This window comes from Melanostigma gelatinosum, assembly GCF_949748355.1.
Source record: "Melanostigma gelatinosum genome assembly, chromosome: 17".
In the NCBI taxonomy this organism is placed as follows: Eukaryota; Metazoa; Chordata; class Actinopteri; order Perciformes; family Zoarcidae; genus Melanostigma; species Melanostigma gelatinosum.
In genome coordinates, this window is record NC_136650.1 from 3,564,378 (window position 1) to 3,579,572 (window position 15,195).

The following is a 15,195-nucleotide window of genomic DNA, read 5'->3' on the forward strand; positions in this document are numbered from 1 at the left end:
CTTTCATACCTCATCTACATATTATCTACAGACAAAAGAAAATGTTTGTGTCCACCTGTGGTGATGCAAAACTGACCTGATAATATTATTGTTTTTGATTATTATTGTAATATATTAGTGATGGATAAATTACATTTGGAATAACACCTAACAATCTCTGTCTAACCTTCCTGTTAAATGATAAGGAAAGCAGCAATACCAAAATTCATACAAAGTAGGCCTACTGCAGCAAAAATAATGACAACAATAATGTAAAATATTTAGATCAACAAAATAGTGTTATGAAACATCCTCACGGGACAGTTTTTAAGAAATATATCTCACAACTTATCACACAGGAGCTGGTGCATTGTCTACAATAACTCTCTGTAATCAATAATCTATTATTATGGTGGCACAACACTACAACATACCATTTACAGTCACAGTAAGATATGCACACCGCTTCATTTTTGTTGCTACACTACCAGCATCCTTAAAATGAATACAAATTAGCTCATATGCTGATATATGCTCATTAGCTGTGTTTTTTGTAAATCATGCAGATTGTTTTCAAGTTGATGCAGCATGATAAATACAGTACATTTAGAACAATCTGCTGTCAGCTCGACATAAATACCTGTGTATTACTTAACATGGCACAAAACAACTACCCATTTAGCGAGCGGAAAAATCGGATTCAATTTATAAACATTGTAATGTGGATGCTGAGGATATACATTGTCAATAATGTTTTCATTGATCTCTATAGGATATGAGACAAAACGCTGTCTTGTGTTTACAGTGAATAAAAAGAAGATTTGAGGTTATTACATCTCATAAACCCAAATGTGATTGTGTTGTAAATCTAATGTATTTCCCATGTGCAGTCATAGTATGACTGATGGCCTTGCAAGAATAGAAAATATTTGTATAATTGATTTACAATAAGATAAAGAGATATCTTCCATCGCAGCAGAAACACCAATGCCCTCCAACAACCTTTCAGCAAAGGAACTCGCTGAACTTGTCTTGACCTCTTGACCTGTTGCACTGGTTGTGTCTCCCTCACTGACATGTGAGAGGCAGCATGACCACACAACCCCTCTTCTACTAACTAAAGAGACCCGGGCTGCTCGGTTTTGAAGTGATTCTGAGCCAATGTTCAACTGTAAGCGAGCCCTATGCCAAATCCTCCACCATCATCATGTTTTCATCTTTGCAGGGGGAGGGAGGGCTGACTACGAGGCAAAGTGGGGGGAGAAAGAGACACACGCGGGGCCTAGTCGCCACATCTTTTCATGCGAAGAAGCAGTGCCGCTAAATCGTCAGTAAACCGTATTTATTTTCACTTCAACATATCTTTACAGCACATAGCTAGGTTATGGCTAGGGTAAGTACATATAGGTGGAACAACCAGTCCTAAACTGGTGTGTTCTTGGCTCTCTAGCTCTCCTCCGGTGCTTCGGGTGAACTAGCTGGCTAGCTAGCTTAGGTGGCTAAACCTAGTTTTTGACTAAATGTAGCGTTAAGGGACTGTTAGTCTGACATATCATGCTGAGATATGCAATAATAATTGAGTGTATAATGTTATTAAAGTAGGATAGCTAACACAATCCAGTTAGCTTTACGGTAGGCACAGACATCTGGACCGTTAGCTAGTAACCTTAGCTAGCTTACGAGCTATGCAATAGCTAACGTTAGCGTGCAAGAACGGTGGTTTGATGCCATCCGTCTGGGCTCTATCTACAGAGTGGAATGGGACGTATTCGTATAACTTTATACGTTAAAACTAGTCAACATAATCATTGTTTGGTACCATTAGATTGTTTCATATTTAATAAATAACAGTGTATTTGCTCAGTTATCGGTTTACCAGCTGACTGTTTTGCAAAGACCTGTCTGAACGATACGTCAAAAGCCAAAAATGCATGAAAGACACAAATATTTCTAGTGACAAGCATACAGACAGCTCATAACGGTGCAGTAGACTGGTGGATGCTAGTTTTGTTTTTCAATTGTATAACCAAATGTGCATTCTCTCTGCCACATCAGTATTTTATTTGAAGCTCTCCCTTGTGTTGGAATTTCAGACCCGTTTTTGGTTTCCAAAAACAACTCTGGCCCGGGCCTCAGTCCGCGGTCTAGAGTTTGATAGCGGGCCGTTTGAGACGGTCGTACGTCGGTGTGTAGCTGCCTGCCAGCCCCTGTGGCCCGACCAGCACCATGGGAGACAGTAGAGGTGAGAAAATAACGGCACGGATTTTGCCGTCAACTATGCAACGACATGAATGTCGAGCAAGAATTGCTTTTGAAATCTGATATTGACAACAGCTACAACTGTACAAATTGTACTCACAAGTTTCTTATCATGACTGTAAATTCAGGCCTATGAAAGACTTCTGGTGAAACTAAGATTTAGGCCATTCAATACTTACTTATATATAAATAAATATTTAAGCTTTTTAAAAGGCATGCCTCGCAGCTGGCCTGGCCTACCCTGTCCTCCAGAGTGTGCAACCATTTGAACAAAGTCCATCAGGGTCAGGCCTCCAAATTCGATCCCACCATTTATTTAAAGCAAAGTGCGATTTGACGCTGTATTATTGTAACGGTCTTGATGACGTTTGTTACCAAATGGTTGCTGTGCTCTAAGGAAAAGGATAGAGTTTACTATTGGGCCCACTGTTCAGTATTCACCTTTATCCAAAACACCATACAGTACCATGAGAGCAATGTATCAGTGCGCCGCTGATGACGTGCAGCACCAGTGCGTATTCCTACCATGGTAACATGGCGGTGCTGATGGTGCCGTATTCAGCTTGTTTAGCCACACATTTTACTGTGCACCTTGAAATCAGTATTCCTCACAAGCAGTTATGAACTGCTATACTTACGCTTTGTGAAATATGTGACAGTTGAAGTTGTACCAGTGTCCGACAGAGACTTATGAGAACACTAAAATCAAAAATGTTTTTTCAGTATTTCAAAGCGTGGTTCCTTGTTTGTTGACTTGATAAGTGTTCACATGGTTGTGGAAGCACTGTCTTCTGTGGGCCACAGTAGGTGATTTATGTGAGCATATGATTGGTTGATTTCTTTCCAGTGTGTTTCAGGCAAGACGGATAGATTAGATAAGATGACAAACAAGGACGCAGCCCCATACAGTGGAACTGCAGCACACAGCTAGCTGCAGAAGAAAGCAAAGACAATACCAACCACAGCATGAACAACAATAAGGAAATAAAACAGTATGCACCACAAAACCACATCAAAAGTCCACCAGATTCAAGTCACCGAGCTTCTAGAAAGTGTATTTATTCCTCTTGATATCTCAGATGTTGTGTGAAAGCTGATGATTAATCCCGTCAAGTGGAGAGAAGAACTACTTCTTCCCTTCACTTCGTGTCTTTAGGCACCACCCTCTGGGATGTTAAAAGCAAAACACATTTTACTGGAATGCTAACCAACAGTTTCTCTTGATGCAAATAAAACATTGAGTTGCAAAAGTCCAGGCTGCTTAATAGTTGTTTTAATCCTTGTTTAACAAAGGAAAGATCAATATATTTGCAAATGATTGGTTGTATATCAGCTTTAATCTATGCCAGCACATTCTTATTATTTTTGAAGCGGGTATTAGGTTCATGGTTGAACTACCACATTTGTGTTTGAGTCTGAGAATAAATTCAATTGATCCCTGTATTACTAATGAGCTGAGCCATTTTTGCACTCCATTACTGTTATTAATGATGACATCGGCCATTTGCTGTGTCTCAGATTCCCACAGCCCAGACAGTTCGTCTGTCTCCTCCCCTCCATCGGGGCAGCGCTCGCCTCCGCTGGTTCCCTCAGCTGCAGCTTCCATGACCTCCCTGCCTCCCATCACCACCACAGAGGTCAACAGCCCCATCAGTAGCATCGGCTCCCCCTTTTCTGTCATCAGCTCTTCACTGGGCTCGCCCTGCCTGCCTGGCACGCCATCGGTGGGCTACGGCCCCATCAGCAGCCCGCAGGTAAGTTCCTGTTCCTCTGTGATAGGATTTAAACATACAGTCTTTTCCATGGAGTCGTTTTCCTGTTCTAGCTCAGGTCAAATTTAGCTTTTTCTTCTGTATTTGGTATTAGATTTCAGGCCGGAGAATTAGGTGGTTCAAGAACACCTAGAAATGTGCATAAGCACTCTTACAGGCAGATATTTGAATCATAATCCCCATTTTAACTACAGCAGAAGTTAGAAGTGAACATCTTGAAAGATGGAAAGTAATACTTTCCATGAGAACAATTTTCTAAAACACAATTTCTAAGATTGTCCTGATTGTTGAGTGACAGTTAGCAAGTCCTGCTATAATACAATACAATATCAAATAAATCAAACTTGTTATGTTTAACTTTAATGCATATCTAGATCATGCAGATCATTCTTTGCCATGGGACCGTATAATTTAGCTACAGATTTATTGTTACTCTGGTTTAGGCCCCGTCTCTCCTCTGTTCGCCTTGATGTTTACATGGTAGTTGTTATGAGTTTTGTTCTAAACACATTCTCTTATTGCCTCTGTTCTTACAAGTTTGTCAGAGAGAAATGAAAGCGGCGAGGCAGGGCTAGGAGAAACAATAGTAAAAACAAGGGCAACACCGGTTGCCTCTCACGCTGTTTTCTGTGTGTTCTTGCTGAGAATGTCGACCATGTCTTTTACATTATTACAGAAGAAGTACAATGGGAATCATGACATTCTCCTTTGTCGTTCCTTCAGATCAACTCAACAGTGTCCATGTCAGGGCTCCACGCAGTGAGCAGCTCCGATGACGTGAAACCTCCGTTGGGCTTGCAGCCGCTGTCGCCCCACAGCCCAGGGCCGATGCTTTCCCAGAAGCGCCTTTGTTCCATCTGCGGAGACAGATCTTCTGGTGACTATCCACCTTAACAACTCTTTTCTCCACCTTCCCTTCAAGTTAGGGCCAAACACTGTAAACAATTTGGAGACCCTGAGATCCTTAAACTTTTCAGCCATTGCCATTTCCAGAAAATTGTCATTCCTCTTGTCTTACTTCTTTGGCTCTTGTCCTCCCTCCTTCCACAGGTAAGCACTACGGTGTCTACAGCTGTGAGGGCTGTAAAGGCTTCTTCAAGCGCACAGTGCGCAAAGACTTGAGCTACACCTGTCGGGACGTTAAAGACTGTATGGTGGACAAGAGACAGAGGAACCGCTGCCAGTACTGCCGCTACCAGAAGTGCCTGGCCATGGGCATGAAGAGAGAAGGTGAGCAAGCAGGGGCCCTTCAGCACACCCTGTAGATGGCTGGTTCCTCTGCCCCTCCTGCTCAGGACCCCTAAAAATGGGGCCCTTTCACCATCTAACACATTCAATTTTAGATTTGAATGCACTAAATGGTGCATTTTCACACATATGATGATTTGATTTGGGTTTTAAAGACAATTTAAGTTGATCAATTATTTGAAGACAACCATTTATCTGACAGAAAGCTCTTAAAAAGATTTAACTTTGCTTTTGATTGAGCTGATTGATCAGAACCTCATATTATGTGTTGTCCTCTCCAACAGTAGTTGAGGGGGACGGGCAAACATACTACGCTCCTCTTGTGATGATGTGGATTGGTCGGGTAATGTCTGTCTATTTGCTGAGTGGACTCGACACTAGTAATAAAGAGCCCACTACTCATGTGATACCATATAAGAAAATATATCAAACAAAAATCTAAAGTTTTGGGTCTCCCTTTCCAAAGGCCGTTCCACATGTGTTGGAGGAGTAGTGGTCTTCTTTTGCTCAAAACTGGGGACACAACTAGTGTATCCTTCAGTGTTCTCTGATCCATTGAACTTCACTTGTATAGAACATAAACGGTATTCTCTGACCTTCGTGTTTTTTTCATGGTTTCACTATGACATTTAAGGCTCTTTTTGCTGTTGATTGGTATCAAAACTCTTCATTATATCCATCGTGATTCAGTGTTAGAAATACTCCATGAAGGTAAGATAGGCAACCTGGGCCTGAGGCCCCAAACAGCTATAGATTTATTATGATGTTTAGATATTAAAAATATAGAATTATGTTACTATTGTAACTCACTGTACTCCAAAATAACTTAAAAAAGAGCCAGCAAAGCACTTGGATATATTCAACTCAACTGTATACTGCTAACTGTGTACTTCTACTAAAAAGGAATACATTGTAGTACTACGTTTACCTGACAATGTGTTCTCACTGGTTACGTTGTAGATTCAGATTTGACTCTCAAAATACAAGAACTAAATATAATGCTTTATTATTCATTAAACTGTGTGAAAGCTCCACTTTGAACAGATGTCAACAGTAAATGAAAGTACCGGTACATGCTGATAACTGCTCTCCTTCACTTGAAGTAAACATTTCAGTGCGGGGCGTTTACTGTGTGGTATTAATATAGTTGTTCTACCACTGCCAATACCAACATACCCAATCAGAGAAAGGGGGGAAAGTAAAGCAGGACAGGTAAATACACTTAGCGGAGGTCATTTCTAAATAGGCCCTTTATTCGCTTGTTTTGGCAAAAATAACCAGTGTTATAAAGAAGAGCATGGCTGTAATTAGCGGTGGTATTTTGAAGACAGTAACGTTATTATTGTTAAAAGTAAATGGGGCAATACTGTCTTACACAGGGAGAAATGTATCCTAGTTGCACTTTACTCACAGTCACGCCGGTGAAATCCTCTGGTTTGATTCCGTTTCCAGCCGTCTATGCGCTCGTGTTCACTGCAGGGAAGTGAAGAAGAGTTTGGTTATAGAGTGAACTGCAGACAATGAGCCGCTGTGGACGACATGCTGGATTCAGGCTGCAGAGGCCTCGCCTCCGCTGCTGCAAAGAGCGCTGTTCGTTTATTCAAAGTTTATGGAACACATAACGGATAGATGCTTGTCTAAATTGCCCCAAACTCAACAAACACACTCCCATGGGTCCCCAGCAATACGCCGGCATATTTGTAAAGTCGGTTGGCTGAGCGGTTCATACAGACAGACAGATTCCTTATAGATTATTATTACTATTCTGTATAGTGAGATGAAAAGCATAAACTCCACCGTTAAGTCTTAAGCTATATAACTGTAGCAATTTAAACAACAGTACCAGTATGTTTGAAATGAAACATCAAAAAGTATCACCATCATGAAGTTTTTTTACTTTAGCGTGATGATGAATCAGTTTGTTTGATAGGTTGAGACGTGTCGTCGCTGCTGTTATATGATCACTGTAGTCATGGAGTCATGCAGATGGAAGGGACATTCAAGACAGCTGCTTTTTGAGGCACTTTCTATGTAAGCTGCCTGAACCTGTAAAACGTTCTTACACCACCCATAACCTTAAAGCTAGGGTTGGTAATCTAGCAATTGTGAGCTAGATTTAAGAAAATGATCCAACCGAAAACCCAGCCCAGTGTTGCTAACTCTTCCCCAATGAAAGTACCGTAGCTAGCATCACTAGCTCCAAAAGTTGCTCAATCTAGCAAGAGAATCAGGACCCAAGTTGTCAACACTGACCACCCGTCCCCTCAGGTCTCCCTCCAAAGCCACTCCCCCAACATTGTCATAATGAAGGTAGACAACAAACACGCTATTGTTGGTACTCACAGCTGTCAAATAGCTTCTTGTGGAAGACTCAGGTGACGAGCAATGACTGCGCAGGGAGACAGGCAGGCAGGCAGGTAGACAGACAGGCAGACAGACAGACAGGCAGACAGACAGGCAGCCAGGTAGACAGACGGACCGACAGGCAGGCAGGTAGACAGACGGACCGACAGACAGGCAGGGAGGCAGACAGGTAGGCAGGCAGGCAGACAGGCAGGCAGGTAGACAGACAGGCAGGCAGACAGACAGGCAGGCAGGTAGACAGACGGACCGACAGGCAGGTAGACAGACAGACGGACCGACAGACAGGCAGGGAGGCAGACAGGCAGACAGGTAGGCAGGCAGGCAGGCAGGCAGACAGGCAGGCAGGTAGACAGACGAACAGACAGGCAGGCAGGTAGACAGACGAACAGACAGGCAGGCAGGTAGACAGACGAACAGACAGGCAGGCAGGGCGGGCAGGCAGGCAGGCAGACAGGCAGGCAGGCAGGCAGACAGACAGACAGGCAGGTAGACAGACAGACAGACAGACAGACAGGCAGGGCAGGCAGGCAGGCAGACAGACAGACAGACAGGCAGGCAGGCAGGCAGGCAGGCAGACAGACAGACAGACAGACAGACAGACAGACAGACAGGCAGGCAGGCAGGCAGACAGACAGGCAGGCAGGCAGGCAGGCAGACAGACAGACAGACAGACAGGCAGGCAGGCAGACAGACAGACAGACAGACAGACAGACAGACAGACAGACAGACAGGCAGACAGGCAGGCAGGCAGGCAGACAGGCAGGCAGACAGGCAGGCAGGCAGGCAGACAGACAGACAGGCAGGCAGACAGACAGGTAGGCAGGCAGGCAGACAGACAGACAGGCAGGCAGGTAGACAGACAGACAGACAGACAGGCAGGCAGGCAGGCAGACAGACAGGCAGGCAGGCAGGTAGACAGACAGACAGACAGGCAGGCAGGCAGGCAGGTAGACAGACGAACAGACAGACAGGCAGGCAGGCAGGCAGGTAGACAGACGAACAGACAGACAGGCAGGCAGGCAAGTAGACAGACGGACAAACAGGCAGGCAGGGCAGGTAGCCGGTCCAATCATTCCATTCTGGCAGAATGAATGATTGGACCGGCTGATACAGAGTTCTGTCAGAGCATTTGATTCGGTGATTACTGTCAGGATATCATGAGAATTTCAACAAAAATATCTAAAATGTTTTTGAAGAAGACTACCAACCCTACCTTTTAAAATGAGATATTCCGCCTAATTATGAACAGTAGTAAATGTATCAGTGTTGATATGTCTCCTGTGCATTGTAACAGAGCTTCGTTGGTATTTGTACATCAGGGATAGACAGAACGAGCACAGAGTGGTAGAGAGGGAGATGAGGGTGGGTAAGCCTTGTAAACACTAACCCCCTTTCCCCCTCTCTTCCTCTTTTTGTTTCCTCTCGTTCTCTCTCTCCTCCCCATCCCTCCTTCTGTAGTGGCCAAGATGAACGACAGATGTAAGGAGAAGAGGGAGGGAGGGGTGTGTGTCTGTCTGCATGAGTGAGCGACAACAGAGAGATATGACATATCTATGAGAAGGAGCTAGTTTCAAAAGTCGTTCCATAGTTTGTTGCCAGTGCGCAGAGGTGGACCAGTGCCAACCTCCAATCACTCCCCCATGTTTTCTTTAACCTTTATAGACCCAGGGAAAATTTGCTGAGTATGCACAATGCTTTTAATCATCATCCTACTGTACTGTAAAACTTCTTGTTGTTAATCCCACCTGGGTGCTGCCCAGTAGGGCCACAGAGCAATTCCACTTCTGTCCAGGATTGTCAACTTCCATTTTTGAGGATACTTTGAGTTGTAGCAGAAGAAAGGATGTTCATTGAATTTCCCACTTAAGCCAGTTTTGGCTTCCAAAGTAGCTGCTTTCCATCACATGCTTTCCAAAACCCGTAGCCACTGGCACGCCGTTATGTATTCAACACAGACACAACACAGTGATGCAGATTGATGGTGATAAAATCAAGTCTATCAACGTCTTTGCGTTACTTGACATTGAGTGGACATTCTTGGATTCACACTGAAATAACCTTTAAACTGTTTCCAGACACGTTAATGATCAAGAATGAATCGACCACCAAAGAATACACCGTGCTAGTTTTTCCTTTACAAAGGCTTTATTTAAACCGAATCACAAAGAATTTATTGCCAAGTACGTTAGACATTGGTGCATAACAATATACACAGTGCAATAGTATAAGACATAATTCAAAAATGGAAAACAATAAACAATTGATATGTGCTGTTTTCGCAGCACAACCCAGAAAAATTGGGTATTTGAATCATAAACGAAGCAATGATGTCACTTACAGTTGTTGCTCTCCAAGAAATGACCAAAACAATAACAAAGTAATTTACATAGCCTTCTGGAAAATGTAAAAATGTGAGACTGTTGGATACAAATGACACTGTGTTAACTATTTGAACGTGGACATTCTCTGTTGTATTGGACCACTCTCAGCTTGGATGTCTCAGATCGTTTACATGTGTGTTTGGTGAACAGGGAGGACTCTTGGGCTTTAAAAAAAATTGAAATCCCCCCCAATTGTATGTCAATGGAACAAGTCAGTGGTCCTCAACCAAAGCAACCAAGATTGTAGGTCTTTATGGTGGGATGTTCTTTATTCACATAACCTCAGTCTCTGTCTACTTATGTCTTATTTCATTTCGTCCAATTATCTTTTGTCCCCTAAAATCGGGTTACTGTATGAATTGTATCGAACACTCCACCCATTTCTTATTAATGGACAGCTTCCATCAGACCTCAAAATGATTGGGAGGGGGGGGGGGGCAAGAACAAAGTAAATAGATAACATTGATATTTTTCTTTTTGTCCAAATCTCTATTCGTTTTCTTTATAAGTTTGACGATCAGCAAGACATCACAGCCACTTGCCTGAAGGGCTGAAAAAGCTTAATGTGGAGCTCTGATCAGATGTCTTTAACTTCATGAAAAGTATAAACCTACCTGTTCTTAATCTGGCTGTTAAAAGGTCTTCAAAGAAATTTGGGTTTGTTTCGAGAAAAAAATGATATCCTGAAATTGAATCTGAGCAAAATGTCTACTTTCAGATTACAATGTTACATTTTGTTGTAACTCCCTCCTTTCTTTGAAACACTTAGTCAATAATAATGATTTATTTTGTGAATGTCATATAACAGGGGTCCCCAACTGGCGGTCCGGATTCGGACCCAGACGCAGTTGCATCCGGCCCCAGGACCTAAAATCGGTAGTTCGGAATCATATATATTAGGCAGCGAGTTGTTACTTTAACCGGCACATCTTATTCAGCCGTCACAGCACTTGTTCAGCGGTGCAGGATACACCAACCAATGCGTTGTATTGTATATGAGTATTCTGACAAGTTTCCTGACTCAAGCGAGGTTTACACACACCGTGACACACAGGGGAGAGACGAGGAAATAGAAGAGCAGGAAAATTGCGCTGATCAGAGAGGTTGTCTCACATGACGTTCTCCAAAAAGAGAAACGTGTTCAGAGAGAATATAATTTATAGCCAAGAATGAACAACTCTTCTATGTTAATTCTTCCCACAGGCAGTTAAAACCAGCGTGTCTCATGTTCAGAAACCGTAACTATTGATAAAAGCAGCAAATGAAGCGCACAACGAGACAAAGCACAACTCTTTTGAACAAACGTACCCACTCACATCTGAAATGAAGACACAGAAAATAAACCTACGAGCCCAAAATGATCAGAATCCTAACGTTAATTCACTGTCCAACAATGATGTTACCAGAGAGAATAGAGCTGAAACAAGTGGTTGAATTACCACAGATAAAGTCCTTTTTAGATGACAAAAATATAATATTGTGGCTTTTTTATTGACATCACTTCACATCTGAATGAAGTGAATTTAAAGATGCAGGACAATTCAGTGAAATACATTTTTCTAAAATGAATTCCTTTATTTTAAGATGCACATTTTTGAAAAGCTTTCTGTTCTATCAGTTATTCTTTAATCCAGCCCTTATTGTACTTGAAATGAGAAGAACATTTATTTATGTATTTCTATGTATTACTTACAATACATCCAGTTAAATTTGAAAACCGACAATAATAATTTGTTAAAATATAATTGATGTGTACTTTCTTTATTTGATTTGACAGTTGTTGACTTGAATATATTTATGGCACTAAATAGCGCGAGTTAGATATTATTGTAATGTTTCGGACCTTTGCCCGAGGAGATTTTCTCAATCTGGACCTTTTGTAATTTTAGTTGAAGACCCCTGTCATATAAGGTCCATTTGTGCCTTGGCAGGGGGCATGATAGCAGTATGAAAGACGGAATGAGAGACTTTGGATTGATCATGAATTGTACACATCCGTCTCTTTTCTTTTCCTTTCTGTTTTGCACATTTTGTCACGTCAATTTGGTCTTACGCTCTTTTTTTCTCTCTGTTTTTCTGTCTTAAATTCTTTATGCCATCCTCTCCCTGCACCCATACTTCTCCCTCATGTCTTCTCTTCATTCATCCACACGTTTTCTGTTCATCTCCAATTCTCTCACTCTGTTGTCGTGTGTCAAACCTTTCCAACTCAACGTGGTTTTCTCCTCCACTGCCTCTCCTTCTCTTTCTTTTGCTGTGTTGTTGACCTATGACCACTACCATGGCTGGCCTGCCCAAGCCCTTTGCTTCGGTAAATTGTCCATTCCGTTGCTCTTGCACCTTTCTTGCTCCTTCATTCTTTCATATCGTCCTCCTTTCTCCCATCCTTCCCACACACATTATCTCCTCTCTGCTCTTCTTACTCTTTCTCGCATCCTCCCCTTTTCTTGTCCTTCATTGTTTTTCTCCTGTGCTCCTCTTTGTCCCCCCCCCCCCCCCCCCCCCGTCCTGCAGCTGTCCAAGAGGAACGACAGAGGAACAGGGAACGAGAAGGCGAGGTGGAGTCGACCAGTGAACGACTGGTGAACGAGGAGATGCCGGTGGAGAAGATTTTGGAAGCGGAGATGGCTGTGGAGCAGAAGACAGAGCTTCACACAGATGGCAGTTCAGGTGGCAGCTCTGTGAGTAGTCTGGATGGTTTCTTTGAGGTGCTTTATTTGACATTATTATTATTTTGATACAACTATTGAACATATGAGGTGATAGTCATCTTATATACGTCTTCTGCACTTCATTCAAGTATATAATCATGCTGACATTTGGTCAAAGACTGCAGGATTATTTTGACAATCCTCCCTTTCAGTCGGTATGAATAATGCAGGGTCTCTTTATAAACCTCTAATTGTGCTTTCTTCAGCCCAACGATCCGGTCACCAACATCTGTCAGGCAGCTGACAAGCAGCTCTTCACCCTGGTGGAGTGGGCGAAGAGGATCCCTCACTTCTCTGAGCTGGCCCTGGACGACCAAGTCATCCTGCTACGTGCAGGTAAGTCTGCCTCAAGACCGCTGAACTAATCAGTGGTGATTCAGCAATACTGTCGCAAAGAAGACCTGCCGTTACATTCTGTCCCTCTGCAGCTGTGCCTGGTGGATTCTAAAATCTACCAGCCACTCAGTAGGTTTGTTTTTGGCTGGTGAGTGAAGCAAATCTAGCAGCCACTGGGACATTTTACCAACATTTGGCTGATGGCTTGTGCTAATTTACAGCCCTGGAAGTAAACCCTGTATGTTGTCTTTTTGTAATTCATGTTGTCAAGGAATCTGATGAAGACCTTTGCCCTCTTTCCAACATAGAACTGAAAATAACGTCCACAAACTTCTAAATATCTTCCATTGTTTTGAACGGCTTTTGAAGATGAGGAATGATCCAAAGGGTTTGATCAATACATCTGTTCCATGTAGTGATGCGTTGAGGCTCAGCTGGTCCTCACTAAACTATGACAGCAGGGTGACTGTGGCTCAGTGGTAGAGTCGGGTCCAACCCTAACCCTTTAGGACCAGGATCATACAGTATTAGGTATAAAGCAATAAAAACATCACAACTGACTGTTCATTAGAAATAATGAGACACTCACTCTCCAACAGGCTGGAATGAACTCTTGATTGCATCGTTTTCCCATCGCTCCATCTCCGTGAAGGATGGGATCTTACTGGCCACTGGCCTGCATGTCCACAGGAACAGTGCTCACAGTGCAGGTGTTGGAGCCATCTTTGACAGGTAATACACAGATGCACATGTGCACAAAGCGTAACTCTCTGACAGACATGCAACACCAGGGAGTTACCCAGCATTCACAAGTTTGGGCGGGTGACCCAACTGGAGAGGACATGCCACCATAAACAATATAAGACTTTTCTACTCGACTTAGAATAGATCCCCTCCTACACAGTATTAGCACCACCTACTTTTAGAGAAGCCAGGTCCGCTCTTGACTTCACCTGGTAAACCCACATCAGTCCTGAGAGCTAGATAAAGAGAACACTTTACTTGTATTCATGAATTATTCATGTTTAGCTGGATTTGTGACGGGTAAGAATTTAGGATACTGTGTCCTCATCTTTGGTTGGCTGCAGCTGCTGTGTTCTGTGTTGGCAGTGATTGGCTGAGAGACTTTGCTTCTTTAGTACTGCTTGTAGGGCGACAGCATGCTGGGGGAGGCTGGTGTCTAATGCTTACCCAGAGACATGCATGTGCACACACACACACACCGTCAATGGCTGGCTAATGTACAATACTAAATATTATATAATAAGGCTTAAAATAACATTAATATGGTAGTTTACATCCCATCATTGTGCAGAATGTGCCATGGGGATATATTGTTGTGTTACATCTTCTTTTCTGCTGACCAAAGAATAATTGTTTTGTGATCTCTTGGCATAAAGACTCTTGTTGTAAATAATTACAATCTTCACATAAACCAGACTTTCAATGATCATAAAATTCAAATGCACAATCTTCAAATAATCTGTAATTAATAGGCATGAGGCAATCACTGCCAGTCTTTATATAATCTGAGGTCACAACATTGTACAATAAGTTATTCTATATATTATGTTTTAGAAATAATACTGGCTCTTATGTGTGTTTAGGCTGGGCGATATGAATCAAATCAAAAATCACAATACATCACTGTCAATATTGCGAAGATATTGTAGGGTCGACTTTTGGTGCTCTCACAAAATATTTAGAAAATGAGATTTTGGATACATAATAATGAGTACCGTAATGTGGATATAATGACTAAGTGGCTAAAAGCCACGAATGGAACAGCAAGAACAGTCTGCTGAGTTAGAAAAATGACATCACTTTACTGTAATGCAGTCTTTAAAACCTGGAAAAGACTGAACGTATCCAAAGTCTGAGACGATGACTAAAACCCATGTTTTCTGTGTGATTAATGGCCGCAGGTACACAGTCAGTCCAGAGTTGTTCACATTTCTAAAACAAGTCTGTTAGTTTGAGATCCCCAAACACTTATTTCACGATCACCGAAAGACAAAACATGAACATGATTACAGCCACGCCGGCCTCCCCGTGAGTCCATCAACCATCAGTTGGTACTTCCAAAGTGAAATAACGTGTTTGACATGCCACTAGAAACCAATATGGAGATAACTGACATTGTGT

The 15,195-nt window shown here is 42.6% G+C and overlaps 1 protein-coding gene across 4 annotated transcripts in view; it reads left to right on the forward strand.

The window, feature by feature from the left end:
- The first annotated feature begins 1,226 nt into the window (after positions 1-1,226).
- Positions 1,227-15,195, forward strand: part of rxrba (retinoid x receptor, beta a) — a 24,019-nt gene continuing 10,050 nt past the window's right edge. For 2 of the 4 annotated variants that reach the window (XM_079288424.1, XM_079288426.1), the window contains exons 1-9: positions 1,227-1,306; positions 2,073-2,221; positions 3,757-3,992; positions 4,734-4,887; positions 5,061-5,240; positions 9,081-9,101; positions 12,518-12,684; positions 12,921-13,050; positions 13,650-13,782. In XM_079288424.1, coding sequence (XP_079144550.1) covers positions 2,206-2,221; positions 3,757-3,992; positions 4,734-4,887; positions 5,061-5,240; positions 9,081-9,101; positions 12,518-12,684; positions 12,921-13,050; positions 13,650-13,782 — 1,037 coding nt within the window. In that variant the 5' untranslated portion in view covers positions 1,227-1,306; positions 2,073-2,205. The remainder of the gene's footprint in view (positions 1,307-2,072; positions 2,222-3,756; positions 3,993-4,733; positions 4,888-5,060; positions 5,241-9,080; positions 9,102-12,517; positions 12,685-12,920; positions 13,051-13,649; positions 13,783-15,195) is intronic. The other 2 variants (XM_079288425.1, XM_079288427.1) reach the window with 1 other exon arrangement.